At 45.9% G+C, this 25006-nt stretch overlaps 2 protein-coding genes across 20 annotated transcripts in view; one reads left to right on the top strand and one right to left on the bottom strand.

Annotated features, from left to right (window-relative positions):
- The window catches only part of SAP130 (Sin3A associated protein 130), an 87398-nt gene that overhangs the window by 22105 nt on the left and 40287 nt on the right, over positions 1-25006 (bottom strand). For 7 of the 19 annotated variants that reach the window (XM_024243455.2, XM_024243459.2, XM_063712690.1 and 4 more), the window contains exons 14-15: positions 23259-23436; positions 12561-12665 (exon numbers count right to left, since the gene is read on the bottom strand). In XM_024243455.2, coding sequence (XP_024099223.1) covers positions 12561-12665; positions 23259-23436 — 283 coding nt within the window. The remainder of the gene's footprint in view (positions 1-12560; positions 12666-23258; positions 23437-25006) is intronic. The other 12 variants (XM_024243458.2, XM_063712692.1, XM_063712689.1 and 9 more) reach the window with 3 other exon arrangements.
- LOC100441989 (steroid hormone receptor ERR1-like) lies at positions 18405-21728 on the top strand. The gene has a single exon (XM_054549130.2). It carries the CDS (start codon positions 20197-20199, stop codon positions 21463-21465), a length of 1269 nt encoding a protein of 422 aa, XP_054405105.2. The 5' UTR covers positions 18405-20196; the 3' UTR covers positions 21466-21728.

Genomic DNA, 25006 nt, shown 5'->3' with positions numbered 1-25006 from the left:
TGCACTCCAGCTTGAGTGACACAGTGAGATTCTGTCTCAAAAACAAAAAAAGCGAGGGGTGGGGGATGGGGCAGGGAGTGGGTATGGTGGCTCACGCCTGTAATCCCAGCACTTTGGGAGGCCGAAGCGAGTGGATCGTTTGAGATTAAGAGTTTGAGACCAGCCTAACCAATATGGGAACACCCCGTCTCTACTAAAAATACAAAAATTAGCTGGGCACAGTGGCACATGCCTGTAATCTCAGCCACTTGGGAGGCTAAGGCATGAGAATTGCTTGAACCAGGGAGGTGACGATTACAGTGAGCCGAGATCATGCCACTGCACTCCAGCCTGGGCGACAGAGCGAGACTGTCTCAAAAGAGAGAGAGAGAGAGAGAAAAAAAAAAGTGTAATTAACACACGGAATTTAATAGTATCTATTTCCCCTTATTATTATTTCGATTTATTATTATATCCTATTTATTTGTTGTCTGCTAGAACTGATGAGGCCTGAAAAACGTGAATTAAAGCCCTTTTGCTCCTAAGCTGCTCTTTGAAACTCTCCTCATACTTCTTGTAAATTCTGCTTTATGAGTCTTAATGCTACATTATTTGGTACACAGATATTCTTAACTGTTAAAACTTCATTGTAGGCCAGGTGTGGTGGCTCACATCTGTAATCACAGCACTTTGGGAGGCTGAGGCGGGTGGATCACAAGGTCAGGAGTTCAAGACTAGCCTGACCAACATGGTGAAACCCCATCTCTACTAAAAATACAAAAAAATAAGCCAGACATGGTGGCGTGCGCCTGTAATCCCAGCTACTCAGGAGGCTGAGGCAGGAGATTCTCGCTTGAACCTGGGAGGCGGAGGTTGCAGTGAGCCGAGATCGTGCCATTGTACTCCAGCCTGGGGGACAGAGCGAGACTCCGTCTCAAAAAAATAAAAATAAATAAAACAAACAAACTTCATTGTAAATTAGATTCTTCAGCATTATAAAGGACCCTCTGTGGGCCGGGTGTGATGGCTCACACCTGTAATCCTAGCACTCTGGGAGGCCGAGGCGGGCAGATCATCTGAGGTCAGGAGTTCGAGACAAGCCTGGCCAACATGGTGAAACCCTGTCTCTACTGAAATACAAAAATTAGTCGGATGTGGTGGCGCGTGCCTGTAATCCGAGCTACTCAGGAGGCTGAGGCAGGAGAATCGCTTGAACCCAGGAGGCGGAGGCGGCAGTGAGCTGAGATTGCGCCACTGCACTCCAACCTGGGCAACAGGAGTGAAATTCCGTCTCATGAAAAGAAAGAAAAAGGACCCTCTGTGTTTTGCTTTTAAGCTGAATTCCACCTTTTCTGATAAGATTTCAATTTGTTTACCTTTGCTTGATAAATCTTTTGGAAAAATATTTGTGTAATTTGAGTCCTCAGATGACATTATCTTTTTTCACTGGTATTTTAAAACTGGTTACCATGGGATTACAATCAACATTCTAAATTCATATCAATCTAGTTTGCATTGATACCAACTTAACTTCAGTAACATACAAAATGTGAAAGGATGGAAAAAGATATTTCATGGAAACAGTAAGTAAAAGAAAGCTGCAGGCCTATATCAATATCAGAGAAAATGGATGTTAGATCCAAAACAAGACAAAGGACATACTATATTAATAAAAGATTCATCAAGAAGATCAAAGAACTTGGAGAAATGAGCAGTTACTAATTAAAGGGCATAAAGTTTCAGTTAAGCAAAATGAAGAAGTTCTAGAGCTCTGTTGTGACACCGTGCCTACAACGAACAACAATATACATTTTAACTTCTCCCTACCAGGGCAGAACTCATGTTAAGTGTTCATACCACAATAAAGAGAAAAAGATACAGCAATTATAAACCTTCGCACATCAAAGAATGGTGCCCCATGTAACAGAATAAAGGAGATACTGACAGAATTAAAGGGAGAGACAGAGAGGATGACAAGAATAGCTGGATATTTCTTTTCTTTTTTTGAGACGGAGTCTCGCTCTGTTGCCCAGGCTGGAGGGCAGTGGTGCAGTCTCAGCTCATGGCAAACTCTGCCTCCGGGTTTCAAGTAATTCTCTGCCTTAGCCTCCCGAGTAGCTGGGATTACAGGCATCCGCCACCATACCCAGCTAATTTTTGTATTTTTAGTAGAGACGGGTTTCACCATCTTGGCCAAGCTGGTCTTGAACTCCTGACCTTGTGATCCACCTGCCTTGGCCTCCCAAAGTGCTGGGATTACAGGCGTGAGTCACTGTGCCCCGCCATAGCTGGAGATTTCAATACCCCACTTTCAATAATGGATGAAACATCCAGACAGAATCTTGGCAAGGACACAGAAGACTGGAACACTAAACAAACTAGACCTAACAGATATATAGAATACTCCACCCAACAACAGTGATTGTACATTCTTCTCGAGGGCACATGGGACATTCTCCAGGATAGACCATACGTTAGGTCAAAATTCAAATTTCAAAAAATTCTTAAAGTCTGAATCCAAACAAAAGATCTTTTCCAAGTACAATGGAAAGGACCTAAAAAATCAATACGAGGGAAAATGGAAAAATTCACAATGACAGGTGAGACTTCTTCCCTGAGTCAGGTAACGGTTTTGAACATATGCAGAACACTTCCTTAAACTTTTGGCGTCTTCATAATGTAACAGCTATAGTAAAGCATTTTTTTTTCTTTTTTTTAGACAGAGTTTCACTCTTATTGCCCAAATTGGAGTGCAATGGCACCATCTTGGCTCATTGCAGCCTCCGCCTCCTAGGTTCAAGAGATTCTCCTGCCACAGCCTCCGGAGTAGCTGGGATTACAGGCGGCCCCCACCATGTCCAGCTAATTTTTTGTATTTGTAGTAGAGACAGGGTTTCGTCATGTTGGCCAGGCTGGTCTTGAACTCCTGGCCTTAGGTGATCTGTCCGCCTCAGCCTCCCAAAGTGTTGAGATTACAGACGTGAGCCACCATGCCCGGAGTTGGTTTTTTTTTTCAAAGACAGGGTCTTGGCAGGAGGAGGTTGCAGTGAGCAGAGATCGCACCACTGCACTCCAGCCTGGGTGACAAGAGCAAAACTCTGTCTCAAAAACAAAAAAAAGACAGGGTCTCACTCTGTCGCCCAGGCTGGAGTGCAGTGGTACGATCTCGGCTCACTGCAGAGATCCGCCTCCCAGGCTCAAGCAAATCTCCCACCTCCCGAGTAGCTGGGACAACAGGTGCACCACTACGCCCAGCTAATTTCTGTATTTTTAGTACAGACAGGGTTTCACCATGTTGGCCAGGCTAGTCTCAAACTCCTGACCTCAAGTAATCCACCCGCCTCAGCCTACCAAAGTGCTGGGATTACAGGCTTGAGGGCACTGTGCCCGGCCTGACAAGCACTTTCAAGTTCTGTATGACTAATGTTTTCTCCATTACTTTCTTATGTCTAGATCAGGCATTGACAAACTATATCCTGGCCCAACATCAGTTTTGCAGATGAAATCTTTCAGTACAGCTACACCAGACATGAGGACTCATGACAGAGACTACGCGACTCACAAAACCTAAAATAACTTACTATTTATTTTTCCCCTTACTGAAAACGCTTACCAGTCTCTGCTTAGATGATCAACAAAACAGTAAACAAAGTGCTATTGATAATTTCTGTGGAACAAGTGCTCCAACCGGGGCCAATTTCAAGCTGCCAATGCTAAATGACTCAATGTGGAGTGGGGTGGAGGTTGGCGGGGGGAGAGGGGGACGTGAAACAGCACACCATTCTACATAATTATTCCATGGGAAGAACGATAAAATGTAGTTGAATAATTAGCAAGTACTGGGTATTTTAATTTAATTATGAGTTTTTACCCAGGATTATAATTTTTTCAATGGCTGTGTCTAACACCTACCTCATAAAATTCCTGATAATGATCAATCTACTCTTGTGAGTTAGCACAAGTCAAGTTCAGCATCCCTTTACTTAATGTTTCATTTTGACCTTCCTGAATCACTTCGTGTTTGGCCTGCCTCTGTATACAAGGCAGAGCAGAGGTGGGTTCTACTTTGCAATGCAATCTGCAAACAGGCGAGTTAAGACCTGTATTAGATTGCTAGAGCTACCACAACAAATCATCACAAACTGTGTGGCGTAAACAGAAATAGCTTGTCTCACAGTTCTGGAGGCCAGAAGTCTGAGATCAAAGTGTCGGCAGGGCTGGTTCTTTCTGTGGGCTTAAAGGACAGACTATTCCATGCCTCCTCTCCCAGCTTCTGGTGGCTTTGCTGGAAATCTTTGTTATTCCTCGGCACCTTCCCAATCTCTGCCTTCATGTTCACATAATGTATTTGTCTGTGCCCTAATTTCCCCTTTTTCTAAGAATACTAGTCATGGGTCAGGTATGGTGGCTCATGCCTTTAATCCCAGCATTTTGGGAGGCCAAGGCAAGAGGATCACTTGAAGCCAGGAGGTTGAGACCAGCCTGTGCCATATAGCAAGACCTTGTCTCTACTAAAAAAATTTATTTAGGTGAGACGCAGTGGCTCATGCCTGTAATACCAGCACTTTGGGAGGCCGACGTGGGTGGATCACGAGGTCAAGAGATTGAGACCATCCTGGCCAACATGGTGAAATCCTGTCTCTACTAAAAATACAAAAATTAGCTGAGCATGGTGGCTTGCACCTGTAGTCGCAGCTACTTGGGAGGCTGAGGCAGGAGAATCTCTTGAACCCGGGAGGCGGAGGTTGCAGTGAGCCGAGATTACGTCACTGCACTCCAGCCTGGGTGGGAGACTTCGTCTCAAAAAAAAAAAAAAAAAAAAAAAAAAAAAAATTTAAATTAGCTGGGCATGGGCCCGGCACAGTGGCTCATGCCTGTAATCCCAGCACTTTGGGAGGCCAAGGCAGAGGGATCATGAGATCAGGAGATCGAGACCATCCTGGCCAACATGGTGAAACCCTGTCTCTACTAAAAATACAAAAATTAGCTGGGCATGGTGGCACGTGCCTGTAATCCCAGCTACTCAGGAGGCTGAAGCAGGAGAATAACTTGAACCAGGGTGTCGGAGGTTGCAGTGAGTCGAGATCGCACCACTGCACTCCAGCCTGGCGACAGAGAGCAAGACTCTGTTTAAAAAAAAAAAAAAAAAAAAATTAGCTGGGCATGGTGATGCATGCCTGGAGTACCAGGTACTCGGGAGGCTAATGTGGGAGGATCACTTGAGCCTAGATCACACCGCTCACTGTACTCCAGCTTGGGTAACAGAGCAAGACACTGTCTCCAAAAAAAAAAAAAGACCAGTCATATTGAATTGAGGATTCACTCTACTCCAGTAGGGCTTCATCTTGACTAACCACATCTGCAATGACCCTATTTCCAAATAAGGCTGCATTCCGAGGTACTGGGAGTTGACTTTTGGGGGACGCAGCTCAACCCACAACGAAGCCACTGACATGACATGATATGACGCATGCTTGGTCTTACTTCTATCACAGTATGCTCTGTATGGTTTTTCTTTTATCTTTCTCTCTCTCTCTTTTTTTTTAGACAGGTTCTTATTCTGTCACCCAGGCTGCATAGGAGTGACATGAACACAACTCACTATAAACTCAACCTGCCAGGCTCAAGCGATCCTCCCACCTCAGCCTCCTGTGTAGCTGGGACTACAGGCCCATACCACTACACCCAGCCAATTTTTTAATTTTTTTTAGAGCTGGGGTTTTGCCATATTGCCCAGGCTGATCTCGAACCCCCGGGCTCTCCCCATCTGTTGACCTCGGCCTCCTAAGGTGCTAGAATTATAGGCATGAACCACGACACATGACTATCTTTCTTTATATTTTATCCACTTTTTCATTTCTTTTTTTTTTTTTTTTTTGAGACGGAGTCTCACTCTGTCGCCCAGGCTGGAGTGCAGTAGCGCCATCTCAGCTCACTACAAGCTCCAACTCCTGGGTTCACACCATTCTCCTGCCTCAGCCTCCCGAGCAGCTGGGACTACTGGCGCCCGCCACCACGCCTGGCTAATTTTTTGTATCTTTTTAGTAGAGACGGGGTTTCACCGTGTTAGCCAGGATGGTCTCGATCTCCTGACCTCGTGATCCACCCGCCTTGGCCTCCCAAAGTGCTGGGATTACAGGTGTGAGCCACCACGCCCAGCCACCCACTTTCTCATTTCTATCTTCTACGGCCAATACTCTCTTGTGCAGTTTTAATTTTGCCTTCCTTCTGTGGTATCTTCATTAGTTCTCTACTGAGTCCTGTCAACTCCTGTGTCATCACTTCATGTTTTGCCATTTACTCCAGGAGTCTTTTGTATTTGAACTTTGTGTTTTCCTTCATAGAGGTGGTTATTTTGTTATGTTATTTAAATTCATGGTGGCATGTTTCATTATAAATTTCATCTGTCCCCTGTCAACATTTTTTGGTCAGTGTCTTAAGGAACAGATTAATATACTTTGTTGTTCCTTTCCTACATTTTAATTTTAATTATCTTCATATTAATCCTTTTTTGTTACTCATCAGTGAATGGAGTTGGCTATTTCTAAAACAGCCATTTATGTGAGATTACTTTTACTTGGGTGTGGGAGTGTGGGTGGTTTATTCTTCCAGCTAGTTATTTCTTCACAATCCAAATGCTTTCTTCTTTCAGGTGCCACAGATTGACTACTGCAAATAAAGCCAGTCTGAATGCCTGTGTGGGCCCTACCTCCACAACTTCTCTGAAGCACACCAAATCCAAGAAAGAGTCTAAAAAAGAGCCCCTGCTCACCCTATTTCTGCACCTGCTGTCTCACAGGGAGACTTTGGTACCTCATGGCAGGTTCTTCATCTTCAGGACCAACACTTGAAAACTAAGTCCATATGAGACTTTGTTTTGAAAAAGACAAAAACAGAAACAGACCAGGTGCAGTGGCTCATGCCTGTAATCCCAATATTTTGGGAGGCCAAAGTGGGAAGATCAGTTGAGGCCAGGAGTTCAAGACCAGCCTGGGCTACACAGTGAGACTGCCATCTCTACAAAAACAATATGAAAATCAGCTTAGCAGGCTGGGCGTGGTGGCTCACCTCTGTAATCCCAGCACTTTGGGAGGCCAAGGTGGGCAGATCATTTGAGGTCAGGAGTTCGAGACCAGCCTGCCAACATGGTGAAATCTCGTCTCTACTAAAAACACAAAAATTAGCCAGGTGTGATGGTGAGTGCCTTTAATCCCAGTTACTTGGGAGGCTGAGGCAGGAGAATCACCTGAGCCTGAGAGGCAGAGGCTGTTGTGAGCCAATATGGTGCCAGTGCACTCCAGCCTGGGCAACAGAGTGAGATTCTGTCTCAAAAAAAGTAAAAATAGCTGGGCATAATGATGCCTGCCTGCAGTCCCAGCTACTCAGGAGGCTAAGGTGGGAGGATCCTTGCGCCCAGGAGTTCAAGGCTGCAGTGAGCTATGATCACGCCACTGCACTCCAGCCGGGGTGACTGGGCAAGACCCTGTCTCTAAAAATAAAACAAAAATAAGCAAACAAAAACCCCAAGTGTTCATTAGCTGAAGACTAATTGTGGCACCAACACACCTCAGCACATCACACAGTATGGGGAAACAGTCACTTTTTCTGGTTTTTCACTTTCCTGACCTCTAAAGATGCTATGTCCTCGAGCCTGGTCCTTGCACCACTTCTGTTCTATTTATACTACCTTCCACTCTCACAGCTCTAAAGAACATCTGTCTGCTTACAATTCCCAAATCTCTATCAACAGCATGGACTTCTCTCTTCAATTCTAGAGCTGTATGACTTCAGAATTTTGTTGTTGTTGTTGTTGAGATGAACTTTCGCTCTTGTTGCCCAGGCTGGAGTGCAATGGCGCGATCTCTGCTCATTGCAACCTCTGCCTCCCGGGTTCAAGAGATTCTCCTGCTTCAGCCTCCCAAGTAGCTGGGATTACAGGCATGCGCCACCACACTCGGCTAATTTTGTATTTTTAGTAGAGAGGGGGTTTCTCCATGTTGGTCAGGCTGATCTCAAACTCCTGACCTCGGGAGATCCTCCCGCCTTGGACTCCCAAAGTCCGAGGGAGTGCTGGGATTCCAGGTGTGAGCCCCTGTGCCCGGCTTCCTTCAGAATTTTCTATCTGTCTATATGACATCTCCACTTGGGTGTCCAACCATCTAGATATTGCAAAAGTAAAACGACTGAAACTAACCTGATTTTTTTCCTGCTATTCTCATAGCTTTCCTCATTTTAGAATGCTCAGGTAAAATTTGGGAGCTATCCTTGACTCCTCTCTTTCTCTCCATTCCATCAGAAAATTTTGTCAACTGTACCTTCAAATCACATCAAGAATCCAAACACTTGTTAAGACATATGGGCAGGGTGTGGTGCTCATGCCTGTAATACCAGCACTTTGTGAGGCTGAGGTGGGAATACTGCTTGAGCCCAGGAGTTCCAGACCAGCCTGGGCAACATGGCGAAACCCTGTTTCGACAAAAAAATACAAAAATGAGCTGGGTATGGTGGCTCTTAAGTAGTCCTAACTACCCGGGAGGTTAAGGTTGCAGTGAGCTGAGATTGCACCACTACACTGCAGCCTGGGTGATAGAGTGAGACCCTATTTCATTAAAACAAACAAACAAACAAAAAACACTACCTCCCTGCAGGTTCAAGCCATGAAGATAGTTAATGATTGTATCAGCTCTCACTGCTTCCACCCTTGCTCTGCTGCAGTTTATTCTCAGCACAGTAGCCAGAGTGATTCTTTTAAAATAAGTCAGATCATGTCACTCCTATGCCTTAACCCTCCAATGGCTCTCCGTCTCTGAATAAAATCCAAAGGCTTCTGAATAGCCCACAAGGCCCTAAATAATCTAGCTCTCAATGTCACCTCTAAGCCATCTTGTACAACTCTCCCCTCTGGTTCCAGGCTAGTCTTCCTTGCTGGTCCTGTGATATTATTCCTAACATATAGGCAGTCCTCACTGAGCACGAAGCTCACACATGTAAATATCAGATATACTCATGCAGCACATAAGGATGTTTCAATGAACAAGGGACCATGCACATGACAGTGGTCCCATAAGATTATAATTTCTGGCCAGGTGCGGTGGTGCACGCCTGTAATCCCAGCACTTGGGGAGGCCGAGGTAGGTGGATCACCTGAGGTCGGGAGTTCGAGATCAGCCTGACCAACATGGAGAAACCCTGTCTCTACTAAAAATACAAAATCAGCCAGGCATGGTGGTGCATGCCTGTAATCCCAGCTACTCGGGAGGTTGAGGCAGGAGAATCGGTTGAACCTGGAAGGCAGAGGTTGTGGGGAGCCGAGATTGAGCTACTGCACTCTAGCCTGGGCAGCAAGAGTGAAACTCTGTCTCAAAAGGAAATAAAGATTATAATTTCTATGTTTAGATACACAAATATGTACCACTGTGTTACCACTGCCTATAGTATTCAGTACAGTAAAGTCCTGTACAGATTTTTAGCCTAGGAGCAATAGGTTGTACCATACAGTCTAGGTATGCAGTAGGCCATCCCATCTAGGTTTGTACAAGGACACTCATGATGTTCACACAACAATGAAATTGCCTACGGATGTATCTCTCAGAATGTATCCCCATTGTTATGCGGCTAGCTCTACAGTCCCCAAATCACCATGTAACTGACAGATGCCCATCATGATCAGTAACCAATCACATCACTTCGTAAGTCTGGTAATGATCAATCACTGACCATAAACAGTTCTGCATAAACTACCCAAGGCAATTTATAGACAAACAGTTCATAAAGAAAGCAAAGCATGTAGTTGTGTTGCTCTGGCATCCTAGTGATAAACCAATGTGAAATTTTAAGAAAATGGAAGACTGAATGTGAGAATGGGTCAATCAAGATGAAAATGCAGCAAAAGACCAAAAAGGAATAAGGCCAGAAGTGAAATTGTATGTGATTTGAAGATTTCAAAATGGCCCAGCAAAGAGAAAAAAGGATAAGACCTAGACTTGTAAAAAGCTGTATGGACCATATTGAAAAAGTCTAGTGAATATAAAAAGGAAGGTAAAGTAGCTTTAATATCATCTTTCAGTTTAAACTGCATCAGGAAAGCCACCTATGGCAGAAATAGTTTATTTCTATTTTGGATTGACAATAGTAATAACCAAAAAAAATTACAATTATTCAAGGCTGAAGCATTGAAGTTAGCTGCCACACTGAAAGAAAATGGTAATTAGGAAAATGAATTACTGCTACTGAAAACTGGTTTTAGCATTTCAGAAGTCAATATGACTATGAGTGGTGTTGAGTGAATCAGCTAACTGCCATCACACAGAAAGATGGTACTATAAAGTGTGTACCCTGAGTCCGAGGAGAAGTGAAGGCAAAGTGGTTTTGAGGAAAAGGATGAAGAGGTCTCAGAAGTTACGCCGGCAAAAACCTTCACATTTAATGAAGTCTTGGAGATGTTCCACAACACTGTCACCCAGGCTGGAGTGCAGTGGTGCGATCTTGGCTCACTGCAAGCTCCGCCTCCTGGGTTCACGCCATTCTCCTGCCTTAGCCTCCCGAGTAGCTGGGACTACAGGCACCCGCCACCATGCCCGGCTAATTTTTTGTGTGTTTTTAGTAGAGACAGGGTTTCACCATGTTGGCCAGGATGGTCTCTATCTCCTGACCTCGTGATCTGCCCGCCTCGGACTCCCAAAGTGTTGGGATTACAGGCGTGAGCCACCGCGCCCGGCTGGTCATTTTTTATGGTCATTTTTACGTTACTGCACTAATGTGCAAACTGACAACTGCAAGTATCCTTATATCAAAGCCTTGGTTCCTCTTTCCTCTGCCTGACACATTCCAGCATCAAAGAGCACATGGCTTATTCCTTCATACTCTTCTCAGAGAAGCCTTTTTCTGTAAATCATCACCTCTTCCTCCCATTACTTTTTATTCCCTTTACTCTGTCTCCCTTTCTTCTTATATTTATTATTTCTTCACATCCACTAGAAAGCAAACTGAAAGGGAATGGACACATTACATCTATTTTTGTGACTGCTCTATAGCCCCACATCCTAAAATAACACCTGGCACAAACAAGGCATTCACAGTTTTTTTTTTTTCTCAAATGTGGTTTTATGAAGAAGTAGATCTAAATATACTAACATGGCAAACTATTACTGATATAAGTAAAAGTGCAAGACATAAAACAATATAATCAGTAAGATCTCTTTTAAGAATCTATCAATTGGGGCCGGGCATGGTGGCTCACACCTGTAATCCCAGCACTTTGGGAGGCCAAGGCGGGCAGTTCACAAGGTCAAGAGATAGAGACCATCCTGGCCAACACGGTGAAACTCCGTCTCTACTAAAAATACAAAAATTAGCTGGGTGTGGTGGCACGTGCCTGTAGTCCCAGCTACTCAGGAGGCTGAGGCAGGAGAATTACTTGAACCTGGGAGGCAGAGGTTGCAGTGAGTGCCACTGCAGTCCAGCCTGGTGACAGAACAAGACTCTGTCTCAAAACAAACAAACAAACAAACAAAATGAATCTATCAATCTATCTACACGTGTATGCAGAAAAACACGTGGAAACATACTTATCAGAACTATTATCTTGATCATAGAGGAAGTCTACAGGAAAAAACAAACAAACAAAACCCCAAAACTGTTACCAGTCAACATTATTCTAGCAAGTGGGATTGACAATGTGGGTAGAGAATGAGACAATAATTTTCACTTTATACTTTAAGTATTTTTATATTATCTAATTACTTTTTCCAGTATAATATTACTTGTGGAATTAAGAAGAGGAAGAACAAATACTGTCATAAGGCTCGGCATGGTGGTTCATGCTTATGATCCCAGCACTTTGGGAGGCTGAGGCACGTGGATCAATTGAGGTCAGGAGTTTGAGACCAGCCTGGCCAACATGGCGAAATCCTGCCTCTACTTAAAATACAAAAAAAAAAAAAAAAAAAAAAGCCAGGTGTGGTGGCACATGCCTGTAATTCCAGCTACTCCAGAGGCTGAGGCAGGAGAATTGCTTGAACACGGGAGACTGAAGTTGCAGTGAGCCGAGACAGTGCCACTGCACTCCAACCTGGGCAACAGAGCAAAACTCTGTCTCAAAAACAGAAAAAACAAAAATAAATACTGTCACGATGTCATTTTTGAATGCCATAGCAACTGGGTGTTTGCTATAAGGCACATACAAAGTGTTTTAAAAGTATCATTTTGTTTAAATACACAAAAATTCTATGAGGTAGATGTTATAGGAATGCGCAATGCCCATTTTATAAATGAGGCAAATGGGAATCAGAGAGGTTGAAAAACACGTTCTGGTCATGCAGCTAGAAAGTGCATATAAGTTGGGAGTGGTGGCACACGTCTATAGTCCCAGCTACTCAGGAGGCTGAGGCTGATCACTTGAGCCCAGGAGTTCAAGGCTGTCGTGTGTTACAATTTTCTATGATGGAGGCTGAGAATAGCCACTGCACTCCAGCCTGGGCTATATAACCTAACAAGACTATGTCGTGCAGGAATATTAGACTCCCCCAAATGCAAAGATGTGTGGGTAAAAGCAAGAGTGCTAAGAACACTTAGGTGCTCACCCTGCAGGCCTAGGTGACCCAGATGCACTCCGCATAGAGCTCTCCACTCGAGGACTAGCAACATCAGGAGGCTGAGGAGGAATGAGGGTTTTCCGAACTGCCATTCTGAAAGAGACAAGAGACAAACCCGGAGAATAGCAGTCCAAGGGCATTCAAGGCTAAGAAATACAAGATGCACATTTGCCAGGCATACCTAGGACAAAATAAAAGCCCTACATTGACTAAGTATTTTTAAAATGGATTTTCATTTTCTCGGATACCACAGACACATTACCAAAAAACCCAAATAGTACACAAAATCTTAAAAAAAAAAAGAGCAGGTCCCTTCCCCATTCCTGCTCACTTCCTGTCAGGCTCCCTCCAGGAAGCAACCATTGTGACTCTTTTAGCCGCTGCTTCTAGCATGCCACGTCTCCTTTCTACTTGATGTTATTAACACTGACATCCATATTAAGTGTTTACAATTATTATTATGCCTATGGTGTTTATAAAGACCCCGAAGCCAAGTGAAAAAACCTGATCCAGGAAGAGTTGGAGATCAATTGTGCTGTGCAGCAGAGTGGCCACGTAAGGCTCTGACAGAATTACCCATCAGGTTAGCACTATGAAAACATGAGCAATCTTGACACGTTTAGTTTTGATAGAGTGGTGGGAACAAATACCAGTTCAGAGTGGATCTGAGAGAAAATAACTAGACAAGACTATAGCAGTTTACAACACTTAATCACTAATATATCTGGGTACTGATCTTCAGAGCCACTAACATCTCAAAAAGGGTGAGCATCATACATCATGTGTCTTCTGGTAAGAGACTAAATCACCAAACTATGAAGTAGTCTTGCCATAAGAAGAAATAATAAAAAAGAAAAATCACATCAAACCTTTAGAGTCAAGTAACAACTTACAGAAAATGTGGAGGATAGAACAAGTGAAATTACACTACAGGTGCAGTCAGTTGAACTGAGTTCTTTAAGAAGATATATGTAAGTCCCAATCTTTAGTAACTGTGAATGTGACCTTACTTGAAAAAAGGGCCTTTGCAAATGTAATTAAGGATCTCAAGATAAGAGATTCTTAATTACATTTAGATGTAGAGTTTTGGATGTAGAGTTTAGTTTAAGATCCAGTGACAAGTATCCTAGTAACAGAAAGGGAAGGGAGATTTGAGACACAGGTACAAGGGCAAGGCCATGTGACGACGGAGGCAGAGATTGGGGTGCTGTGCCTGCAAGCCAAGGAACACAAAGATCAACAGCAGCCACTGGCAGCCAGCACGAGTGGATTCTCCCTGAGAACCTCCAGGGGGAACTGACCCTGATGACACCTTCATTTCAGATTTCTAGCTACTGGAACTATAAGATAATACATGTCTGTTGCCTTAAGCCAGAAGATTTATGGTAGTTTGTTACAGCAGCCCTAGGAAATGAATACACTGGGGATGCCATCAACAAAATCCAGAGGGGCTATGGCCCAGAAGACCAAGTTTCTTCAACAAATAAACTGCAGGAAAGAAAAAGATAGAGGAAACCTCGATAATAAAATGGCTTTTAAAGTCATATTAACTAATCACAATGTATGCATCTTATCAGAATACTCATTCAAAGAAATAATATAAAATATAACAAATCGTGTGACATTTCAGACCATTGGAAACCTGAACAATGACTGGCTATTTGATATTAAGGGGTAATTGGTTTTTTAATGTTATGTATCTCTCCATAGGAACATGCTGAAATACACACAAATGAAATGACATGGTATCTAGGATTTGCTTCAAAATAATATGATACGAGCAGGTAGGTTAAGCATATAGGTGAAGCAAAATTGGCCAAGAGCTTTTAAGCTGAGAACTAAAGTTGGGTGACAGGCATATATTCATATGTTCAAAATTTTTTTCTTTTTTTTTTTGAGACAGAGTCTCGCTCTGTTGTCCAGGCTGGAGTGTGGTGGCACGATCTCAGCTCACTACAATCTCCGCCCCCTGGGCTCAAGTGATTCTCCCGCCTCAGCCTCCTGAGTAGCTGGGATTATAGGTGCCTGCCACCATGCCCTAGCTAATTTTTGTATTTTTACTAGAGACGGGGTTTCACCATGCTGGCCAGGCTGGTCTCGATCTCCTGACCTCAGATGATCTGCCCGCCTCGGCCTCCCAAAGCGCTGGGATTACAGGCGTGACCCACCGTGCCCGGCCACAGGATTTTCTTATGTTTAAACTTTTCCATAATAAAAATAAGGATAAAAGTTAAAAAAGGAAGACCAACTGCATTGCTGCCACCCCTCCCACCCCCAACACTGGCCAAAAACTAACCAAACCAAAAACAAATTTAAAAAAAGAACCTAATGAGAAACATCACTATAAACTGACAGAATGACCAAACTCACAAAGACTGCCCAGAACAAGTGTTGGTGAGGATGAAACAATGATTACTCCTGGTGAGAGTGTAAATGGGTAAAATCACGCAGAAAACCATGATCCATGAAAGTTTAAAACAAGCACACCCTATGACATAGCAAATCCCTCAGTATTTAACAGAAATGTACTCATGCATGAATCAAAAGTCATGCACAAAAATGTTCAGGGTATCATTACAGGAAAACATGGAAGCAACCCAAATAACCATGGATAAAACACGGTACTGTTATACATGGTATTTTATACAACAATTAAAAAATTACAATCAAGGCCAGGTGCTCCACGCATGTAATCCTAGCACTTTGTGGGGCTGAACCAGGTGGAATGCTTGAGCCCGGGAGTTCGAGACCAGCCGGGGCAACATGGTAAAATCCCATCTCTACTAAAAATACAAAAACTGAGGTGGGAGGATCACCTGAGCCTGGGGAGGTAAATGCTGCAGTAAGCTGTGATCGTGCCACCACAGTCCAACCTGGGAGACAGAGCGAGACCCCCATCTCAAAAAAAAAAAAAAAAATACAATCATATGCAATAATGCAGATGAATTACATAAAACCGAGTGATGAAAGTCAGACTCACACAAAAAAATGCACAACATGTGATTCCATCTATCCATTGGTTAGTTACCTTTGGGAAAAGATGTTGGTAACTGTTAAGGTCACCACGACCAGACCATTCCCTTCCCCTCCCACAGGCCTTACAATACAGTCCCTTGCACTCTCCTCACAGCTACCCCAAGGCAAAAGACAAACCCCTGCCCCACCCTTCGCTGACCCCTCCAGTAACTGTCCAGACAGTTACAGGATGCGGTTAACATGTCTGTTCACCTCACACAACAAAGCTGGCAAAAAACATCTCCAGGATGCGGGTAAAGACACCTGTACCCAACTCAGCTCCCCCACCCTGACCCAGTCCTCCTGCACCCCCGACTCAGCTCCCCCACCCCGACCCAGTCCTCCTGCACCCCCGACTCAGCTCCGCCACCCCGACCTAGTCCTCCTGCACCCGACTCAGCTCCCTCACCCCTAGTCCTCCTGCACCCCTGACTCAGCTCCCCCACCCCGACCCAGTCCTCCTGCACCCCCGACTCAGCTCCCTCACCCCGACCTAGTCCTCCTGCACCCCCGACTCAGCTCCCTCACCCCAACCCAGTCCTCTTGCACCCCTGACTCAGCTCCGCCACCCCGACCTAGTCCTCCTGCACCCGACTCAGCTCCCTCACCCCAACCCAGTCCTCTTGCACCCCCGACTCAGCTCCCCCACCCCGACTCAGTCCTCCTGCACCCCCGACTCAGCTCTCCCACCCCGACCCAGTTCTGGCCCTATAAAACCCTGCTATAGTCTGTAAGGGGGGCTGCCTCCTCTAACTGTGGTGGAGCAGCCAAGCAGCTCAATAAAACTTGCTTGCCTGACTTTGGGTCTCCTCATCCTTTCTCTTGGCTGACCTTACAGTAACATTGTTTCTTGACCTATACAGTGGTTGGACACTGTTTATTTTGAGACTATACATGCATCTGTGACATTTTCTATATACTTCCATGAAAATGATGAAAAAAAGACTGACAGAAGAACTGGACACAGCAAACACAGACAATTTCTTTTTACAAAGAAGAGCAAAAAAAAAATTTAGGGTGGTAGATAGTAGAGCAAAGTGAGCTCAACAGAAGGATATTTCAGACAGAAGAAATGACAGCATGTTTATACTGTTTATGTGAATGATCTACTAACAAGAAAAAGCTGAGGCTGTAGGAGAGAGGGGGAGAAGAACTAGAGCATCATTCCTGAATCGGCAAGAGAGGAGGAGACAGGGCACGTTGGAGAGGAGCCCAGAGAGCTTGTCTAGAGGAACAGACAGAGGCAGGACACGGGGTACTGCCACCGTAAGTATTATAGATGTGATAGCTGCAGATGGTGGAAGTTGTCTTTTGATTTTCTTTTTCTCAAAAAAGGAGCAATTTGTTGACTAACAGTGAAGACGTAAGAAGCCTGGAGTTCTGAGAGAAGGAAACGTAAAATAGTTATCTGGAGTGGTGCAGGAGAGTATGCTTTGATGGGCTGCTTTAAGACCTTAGTGCGTCTGTGAGGCTAAGCAAGACCAGTTGGCAACGTGGCTTTCCCTGCCACAATCTGCTGTACATGTGCCAGCATAAATGAAGCCGAAAGTTGGATTTAAGTCTGGTTTTGACAAAGCGAAGTGGGGTGGCGGGTAAGGAAATGACTGCAAGTGACCACAGACTCTCAATCAGGAAGAGCAGAGAAAGAGGCCATGACAGGCAGTGAAGAACATGAAAAGGTGGATCAATGGACTGGAGGCTGCTGGGGTCCCTCTGGAGCTGGAGTTCCGTTGGGAGGGAGGTGGGAAGAAAGTAGGTGGGCTAGGGGCATGGGAGCACAGAGACAAGGTCAGGAAGGCTTACCGAGCTTGTGTGCTAAGAGTCCACACTGGTGGGGAGGGTGGAGGCAGGAGAAGCATTCAAGCACCTGAGGGGCCAGGGAGCTGGAAAATCATTTCTGATCATTAAAGGTGAAGAGAGGGTTCTACTATCACTAAAAAGTGCCAGACATCATGTCCTTCCAAAGGGCATACAGATATATCTGCAAAATCTAACTTGACTCTCTGAGCCTGTAGATCTGCCCTGCCCAACAAGAAGGCCATATGGTATTACTGAGCAACTGAAATGTGGCAAGCGCAACTCAGGAACAAAATATTTAATGTTATTTCATTTTAATTAATTTGAATTTTATAATGGATACTCGATCCAGTTATTGAGAAACTTTTTATTGTCTGGAATAACTTGGCTATGTGAAACTACTTTTTCAACTATACATTTTATGAAATCTAAATACAGATCAAGTGCTCTTGAGGAGAAATGGTCTGAAAATGGCAGTGAGGCATGACAAGGACACCTTGCCTACCTCCAGGCTGAGTGACAGTAGGGATGTGGAAGAGAGGCAGGGATCACTTTAGACAGCTGCAGGGCAAGTTGAGTCCCTGAGGAAGAGCCAGGTTTAAAGCAAGAAGGCATGGAGAAAGAAGAGACAAGGGTACTGGGGTAGAGGCTGGAGTGTCATGTGATGACAGGCTGTGAATTAGAGGGTACAGTACAAGGGTCTTTGGGAGGAAGTATGGGAGAAGCAGGCACATCTCTTTGTCTCCAGTGCTGCAAAATTTCAAAATACTGGCCTGAGTTTATTGCATCCATTGAATACTGTGCAGAGCATTTCTGTAACCAGGAAACTCATTTCTTTTAGTTTTGGTAATTTTCTATTACTTTGTAACTCCTTACTTTGTAATCCCTGTTCCTTTTCTCTGATCTCTCTTGTTGAAACCCATTACCTGGAGGCTGGATTTCCTGAACTGGTTCTTTTTATTGTTGTTTTACATTTTCTCCTGTCTTTTTCTCCAATTTTCTTGTCTTTTTGTTCCACATTTGAGATTTCTTCAATTTTATCTTCCAACTCTTCTACTGATCTTTCAATTTCTGCTATCTTATTTCAGAACTGGTTCTTTTCTCCTCTGAATGTTCTTTTCGCACAGCACTGTGTTACTGTTTCGTGGATGCAACCTTTTCTTTTGTCTTTCTGAAGGCATCACGGATAGTGTTTGCTTATCCTTGTTCATTTGTTTTGTGTTTTATTCTCCCTGCCAGGCCTCTGCATCTTCCAAGGTGCTTTAGGCATGTATTTATTGTGGTTTCTGTCTTCCACCATTAGAGGTCCCCTCAGATATGTGCCTATCTTTGGTTGTATGTTCATGATTAAGAGTCGGGGAGAGGGACTGAAATGCTGGCTGGGAGCTCTGAGCTTTGGAAGGGCATGTCTACTATGAGGTTCACTGTAGGGTAATCTAACCTTGTCCTTAGGGAAGCCCTACTGTCAGTATCTTTAGAGCTTCCCCTTGGGCTGGATAGACTCCCCAGAAGGAAAGTAGAGTCCTCTTCTCATTTTCTATCTAGAATCAAGTTCACCTGCCAGAGTTCTATCAGTTGAAAGGAGGGAGTGGACTGGGAAGTGTTCAGCATACCATACACACATGGTGAGTCACAATCTCTTTCTGGTAAAATACTCATGACCTCCATAGTGCTGAGTGACCCTAGCGGACCATCTGCAGAGTTTGAACTTTCAGGCTCCTGCTAAAGTCGGGAAGGGGCAGTATACCACATGGCATAGGTAGAAAATGGGATTCTGGGCTCTAACTTTAACACTTTTCAAACTCAAAGGTTTTAACTTATCCTCCTTAAAGAAGACAGCCCCTTCCTTCGCCCCCAGGATCTGCCTGTTGTTGGTCCTTTTGAAGATTTTCCAATTTTAAAAGAGGATGGTTCTCAACTTTCCCCTACGCAAGCTTCACATTTAGCTTTCTCAGAGCCAGGACGCCATCGCGTGATGGTCTGCTTCCCAGCTTCAGTTGCTACTGTGTCCTCTCCTGTTCTCCCCATCCTTGTGTGTTCACAACTTTTTTGAAAAAAAGTTATATAGAGTTATGAGACGGAGAGATTTTAGATGTGTGTAATCAGTCTTGTCATCTTAACCACAAGCTTTGCCTTGTGTTTTTACTAATAAGGTAACTTTGTCATGGACTGACTTATCCTTTAAAAAAGTATGAAGTATTCATAAACAGCAAAGATAGGGACTCCCGTCTATGCACAGCTCTGTGCAAATAAGAACCCTGCATGGACCCTAGTCCCAGCAATTTAAGTTTGCACTTGCTTTAATCTTTTGATGTTGATGCTATTAGCTTGGCTGAGCCACAGAAACTCTGCTCTCTGAAACACGTCTGCTCATCTCCCCCCTCCAGAATGTTTAAGTCAAACAGCACAGCACATACCTTCCTGCCTATGATCCACCAACTGAGAAGCTTACATGGCAACACAAAACACTATCTGCTACCAAATATGACCCTTACTACACTTCAGAATTTGTTTGCCCACAGTGATATAGAAGGGGAGCAGGGAAGTGCTGGGAAGGGGCGGGTCCTGGTGAGGGCTCCACCCCCGGCCTGTGCCCACGGATCTAGGTGAGGACAGGCATTTTTGTTTTCCTGCCCAAATGTTGCATTTCCCCCAGACCACCCTGGCCTGCTACGCCCTGATCCTGTGCCTATAAAAACCTCCGAGACCCGAGGAGGGGCCGCCCGCGGCCCCCGGCTCACTCTGGCACTCTGGGCCGCTCGGCCCCCATGCCTGCCCGACCGCGCTGCCGGAGCCCCAGGTGACCAGCGCCATGTCCAGCCAGGTGGTGGGCATTGAGCCTCTCTACATCAAGGCAGAGCCGGCCAGCCCCGACAGTCCAAAGGGTTCCTCTGAGACGGAAACCGAGCCTCCTGTGGCCCTGGCCCCTGGTCCAGCTCCCACTCGCTGCCTCCCAGGCCACAAGGAAGAGGAGGATGGGGAGGGGGCTGGGCCTGGCGAGCAGGGCGGTGGGAAGCTGGTGCTCAGCTCCCTGCCCAAGCGCCTCTGCCTGGTCTGTGGGGACGTGGCCTCCGGCTACCACTACGGTGTGGCATCCTGTGAGGCCTGCAAAGCCTTCTTCAAGAGGACCATCCAGGGGAGCATCGAGTACAGCTGTCTGGCCTCCAATGAGTGTGAGATCACCAAGCGGAGACGCAAGGCCTGCCAGGCCTGCCGCTTCACCAAGTGCCTGCGGGTGGGCATGCTCAAGGAGGGAATGCGCCTGGACCGCGTCCGGGGTGGGCGGCAGAAGTACAAGCGGCAGCCGGAGGTGGACCCACTGCCCTTCCCGGGCCCCTTCCCTGCTGGGCCCCTGGCAGTCGCTGGAGGTCCCCGGAAGACAGCCCCAGTGAATGCACTGGTGTCTCATCTGCTGGTGGTTGAGCCTGAGAAGCTCTATGCCATGCCTGACCCTGCAGGCCCTGATGGGCACCTCCCAGCCGTGGCTACCCTCTGTGACCTCTTTGACCGAGAGATCGTGGTCACCATCAGCTGGGCCAAGAGCATCCCAGGCTTCTCATCACTGTCGCTGTCTGACCAGATGTCAGTACTGCAGAGCATGTGGATGGAGGTGCTGGTGCTGGGTGTGGCCCAGCGCTCATTGCCACTGCAGGATGAGCTGGCCTTCGCTGAGGATTTAGTCCTGGATGAAGAGGGGGCACGGGCAGCTGGCCTGGGGGAACTGGGGGCTGCCCTGCTGCAACTAGTGCAGCGGCTGCAGGCCCTGCGGCTGGAGCGAGAGGAGTATGTTCTACTGAAGGCCCTGGCCCTTGCCAATTCAGACTCTGTGCACATCGAAGATGCCGAGGCTGTGGAGCAGCTGCGAGAAGCTCTGCACGAGGCCCTGCTGGAGTACGAAGCCGGCCGGGCTGGCCCCGGAGGGGGTGCTGAGCGGTGGCGGGCGGGCAGGCTGCTGCTCACGCTACCGCTCCTCCGCCAGACAGCGGGCAAAGTGCTGCCCCGTTTCTATGGGGTGAAGCTGGAGGGCAAGGTGCCCATGCACAAGCTGTTCTTGGAGATGCTCGAGGCCATGATGGACTGAGGCAAGGGGTGGGACTGGTGGGGGTTCTGGCAGGACCTGCCTAGCATGGGGTCAGTCCCAAGGGCTGGGGCGGAGCTGGGGTCTGGGCAGTGCCACAGCCTGCTGGCAGGGCCAGGGCAATGCCATCAGCCCCTGGGAGCAGGCCCCACGCCCTCTCCTCCCCCTCCTAGGGGGTGTCAGAAGCTGGGAACGTGTGTCCAGGCTCTGGGCACAGTGCTGCCCCTTGCAAGCCATAACGTGCCCCGAGAGTGTAGGGGGCCATGCGGAAGCCATAGGGGGTTGCACGGGATGTGTGGGAGGCAGAAACCTATCTCAGGGAGGGAAGCGGATGGAGGCCACAGTCTCCCAGTGGGTGATGCTTTCGCTGCTGCTTAATCCTACCCCCTCTTCAGAGCAGAGTGGGACTTGGAGAGCAAAGGCCCATGCCCCCTTCGCTCCTCCTCTCATCATTTGCATTGGGCATTAGTGCCCCCCCTTGAAGCAATAACTCCAAGCAGACTCCAGCCCCTGGACCCCTGGGGTGGCCAGGGCTTCCCCATCAGCTGCCAACGAGCCTCCTCAGGGGGTAGGAAAGCACTGCCTCTATGCCCTGCAGAGCAATAACACTATATTTATTTTTGGGTTTGGCCAGGGAGGCGCAGGGACATGGGGCAAGCCAGGGCCCAGAGCCCTTGGCTGTACAGACTCTATTTTAATGTATATTTGCTGCAAAGAGAAACCGCTTTTGGTTTTGAACCTTTAATGAGAAAAAAATATATAATATCAAGCTCAAAAATAAATAAATAAATAAATAAATAAAAAATAAAAACCTCCGAGACCCTAGCAGACAGGCACACAAGTGGCTGGATGTCAAGAGGAACACACTGGCGAAAGGCACAAGCAGCTGGACGGCGAGAGGACGGCAAGGGGAGCATGCCGGTGGAAGAGCACATGACAGACGCTGGCATGCCAGCAGGCCACCGACCAGCAGAACGACGCAGTTTGACCAGGGCAGTCAGAGAGCTGGGGCCGCTCCATCTCCCTTCTGGCTCCCCCATCTGCTGAGAGCTACTTCTACTCAGTAAAACCCCACACTCATTCTCCAAGCCCACGTGTGATCCCATTCTTCCAGTAAGTACACCAAGGCAAGAACCCTGGGATACAGAAAGCTCTCTGTCCTTGCCATAAGGCAGGGGTCTAATTGAGCTGGTTAATGCAAGCCATCTATGGATGGCTAAACTAAAAGAGCACTCTGTAACACATGCCCACTGGGGTTTCAGCTGTAAACATTCACCTCTAGACACTGCTGTAGGGTTGGAGTGCCACAGCCTGCCTGTCTGTATGCTCCCCTAGAGGTTTGAGCAGCAGGGCAATGAAGAAGCGAGCCACTCCCACTGTTGCACGCCCTGAGAGGGGGACAAGGGAACTTTTCCCGTTTCAACAGCAATGATTCATGCTGAATGAAGTATACAGTATGAGTCAATGTAACTACCTACACAAGCCCAAGAGTTACTTGTAAACTACCTTAAAAGTTCTATGATTGAAGTTCCAGAACTAGAGAGAATTAAAGCAGTATGCAACAGATGCTTACAAACTAACACCTCACTGACTCCAGGATTTGTTAAGATCTTACAGTCTCAGCTGGGTAAGGCTCTACTGAATAATCCTGTGGTCAAGTTGTTTTGGAGGAAATTTTAACACACCACAGAAGATGAGAGATGAGTTTGATACCAGCATTAGATAAGAGTGCCTATTATGTATACCAGTTATATCCAGAACCAGAGGTGTCATTTGGCACTACCAGGTCTACTCACCCATCTGTGGCAGGTTTCTTCCGGAGTATGCTTGGCCGTGGCGATGAGCCCTGGGCAGGAGCGTTGGTGTTAGCACTCTGGCTGTGGGTCTGCACCACGGTTGTTGCTGCTGGTGCAGCACTGAATGGATTGCTAATAGGGTTGGCCACAATTGTGGCTCCATCTGCCAACACCACTGCTAGAGGAGAGAGGCAACAGGAAAGAACATTGAAGAGAGGGAAACAAAATGCCACAGAAGACATAAATAAAAATGATGAGACCACTAAAATTAGGTATCCATGTTCTAACTGTCCAATTTCAAACTGATAAGGGAAAGGAGCACAATGTTCATCCGACAAAGAGCAGATAGCTAAATGGGAGCAGTTACTAAGTCTACTGATGCATGATCCATACCATCATTTTTTCTTTTTCTTTGTTTGAAAGAGAGTCTTGCTCTGTTGCCCAGGCTGGAGTGCAGTGGTGCAATCTCAGCTCACTACAACCTCCACCTCCCAGGTTCAAGTGATTCTCCTGCCTTAACCACAAGAGTAGCTGGGATTACAGGCATGCACAACCACACCTGGATAATTTTTGTATTTTTTAGGAGAGATGGGGTTTCACCATGTTGGCCAGGCTAGTCTCGAATTCCCGACCTTAAGTGATCCACCCGCCTTGGCCTCCCAAAGTGCTGGGATTACAGGCGTGAGCCACAACACCTGGCCCATACCATTATTTTTTCTTTGCTCTATAATCACAGTTACTAATAAATGAGATAAGGTGAACAAAGTACATAGTATCTAGTATAGTCTCTCACTCTACTAGTTAACTTTACATTTTTTACTGATATAATTCTTACCATCGTTGTAATTCCCATTTTAGAGATAAGAAAACTGACAGACAAGAAAGGCTTAATACAAGAGCCACAAATAAAAAACACCATCTACCAGCCTGATAGCATGCTCCAATGTACACTTCAAGAAATGCACTCATTCAGTTTTTGTAAAATACCAATCTCTCTCAACCCTCAATAATGGTACCCTCCCCAGTCTATCTTTACAAACACATTCAACTAACAGATATTTTAACTATACACTTAAAGTTAGCATCAAAATACTGGTGAGCATGAGGTCATAATCAGAAAATACCCGTGTTTGACAGTTTTTGACCTATAAAAATGGCAATTTCATAGGAGTCAACTTAATATCATGAGTTTTCTGGCAGGTGCCCTTAAATATGTAGTACACCATCCTACCAGGTGGGTCATTATGGGTAAATTGCATCTCTATCATAGACATTTAATTTAGTAATAAAAAACCAGAGACTTTGATTAAATAGTTGAATTCAAGGTCTACAGAACAATTAAAATTCACAGCTCCAGCCAGGCGCAGTGGCTCATGCCTGTAATCGCGGCACTTTGGGAGGACAAGGCTGAAGGATAGCTTGAACTCTGGAGTTCGAGACCAGCCTGGGCAACAAGCTATATCCCGTTTCTACAAAAAATCAAAAATAATTACCCAGGTGTGGTGGCATGCACTTGTAGTCCTTGCTACATGGGCGTCTGAGGCATAAGGACTGCTTGAGCCCAGAAGGTCAAGGCTACAGTGAGCCATGATTGTACCACTGTACTCCAGCTGGGCAACAGAGTGAGTGAGACCTTGTCTTTAAAAAAAAAAAAAAAAAAAAAATCAGTGCCTTGGCTGAGAAGCAGCCATTTTGTTTTTTTAAACTACATCAGAGAAATGGCTAATTAATAATAATCCAAACACATG

The sequence above is a fragment of the Pongo abelii genome, chromosome 11 (genome assembly GCF_028885655.2).
Source record: "Pongo abelii isolate AG06213 chromosome 11, NHGRI_mPonAbe1-v2.0_pri, whole genome shotgun sequence".
NCBI classification, from domain to species: Eukaryota; Metazoa; Chordata; class Mammalia; order Primates; family Hominidae; genus Pongo; species Pongo abelii.
This window is presented reverse-complemented; position numbering and strand designations above follow the sequence as displayed.

Excerpts from the sequence above, each read along its gene's own strand:
- LOC100441989 (XM_054549130.2), top strand. The coding sequence starts at position 20,197 with ATGTCCAGCCAGGTGGTGGGCATTGAGCCTCTCTACATCAAGGCAGAG.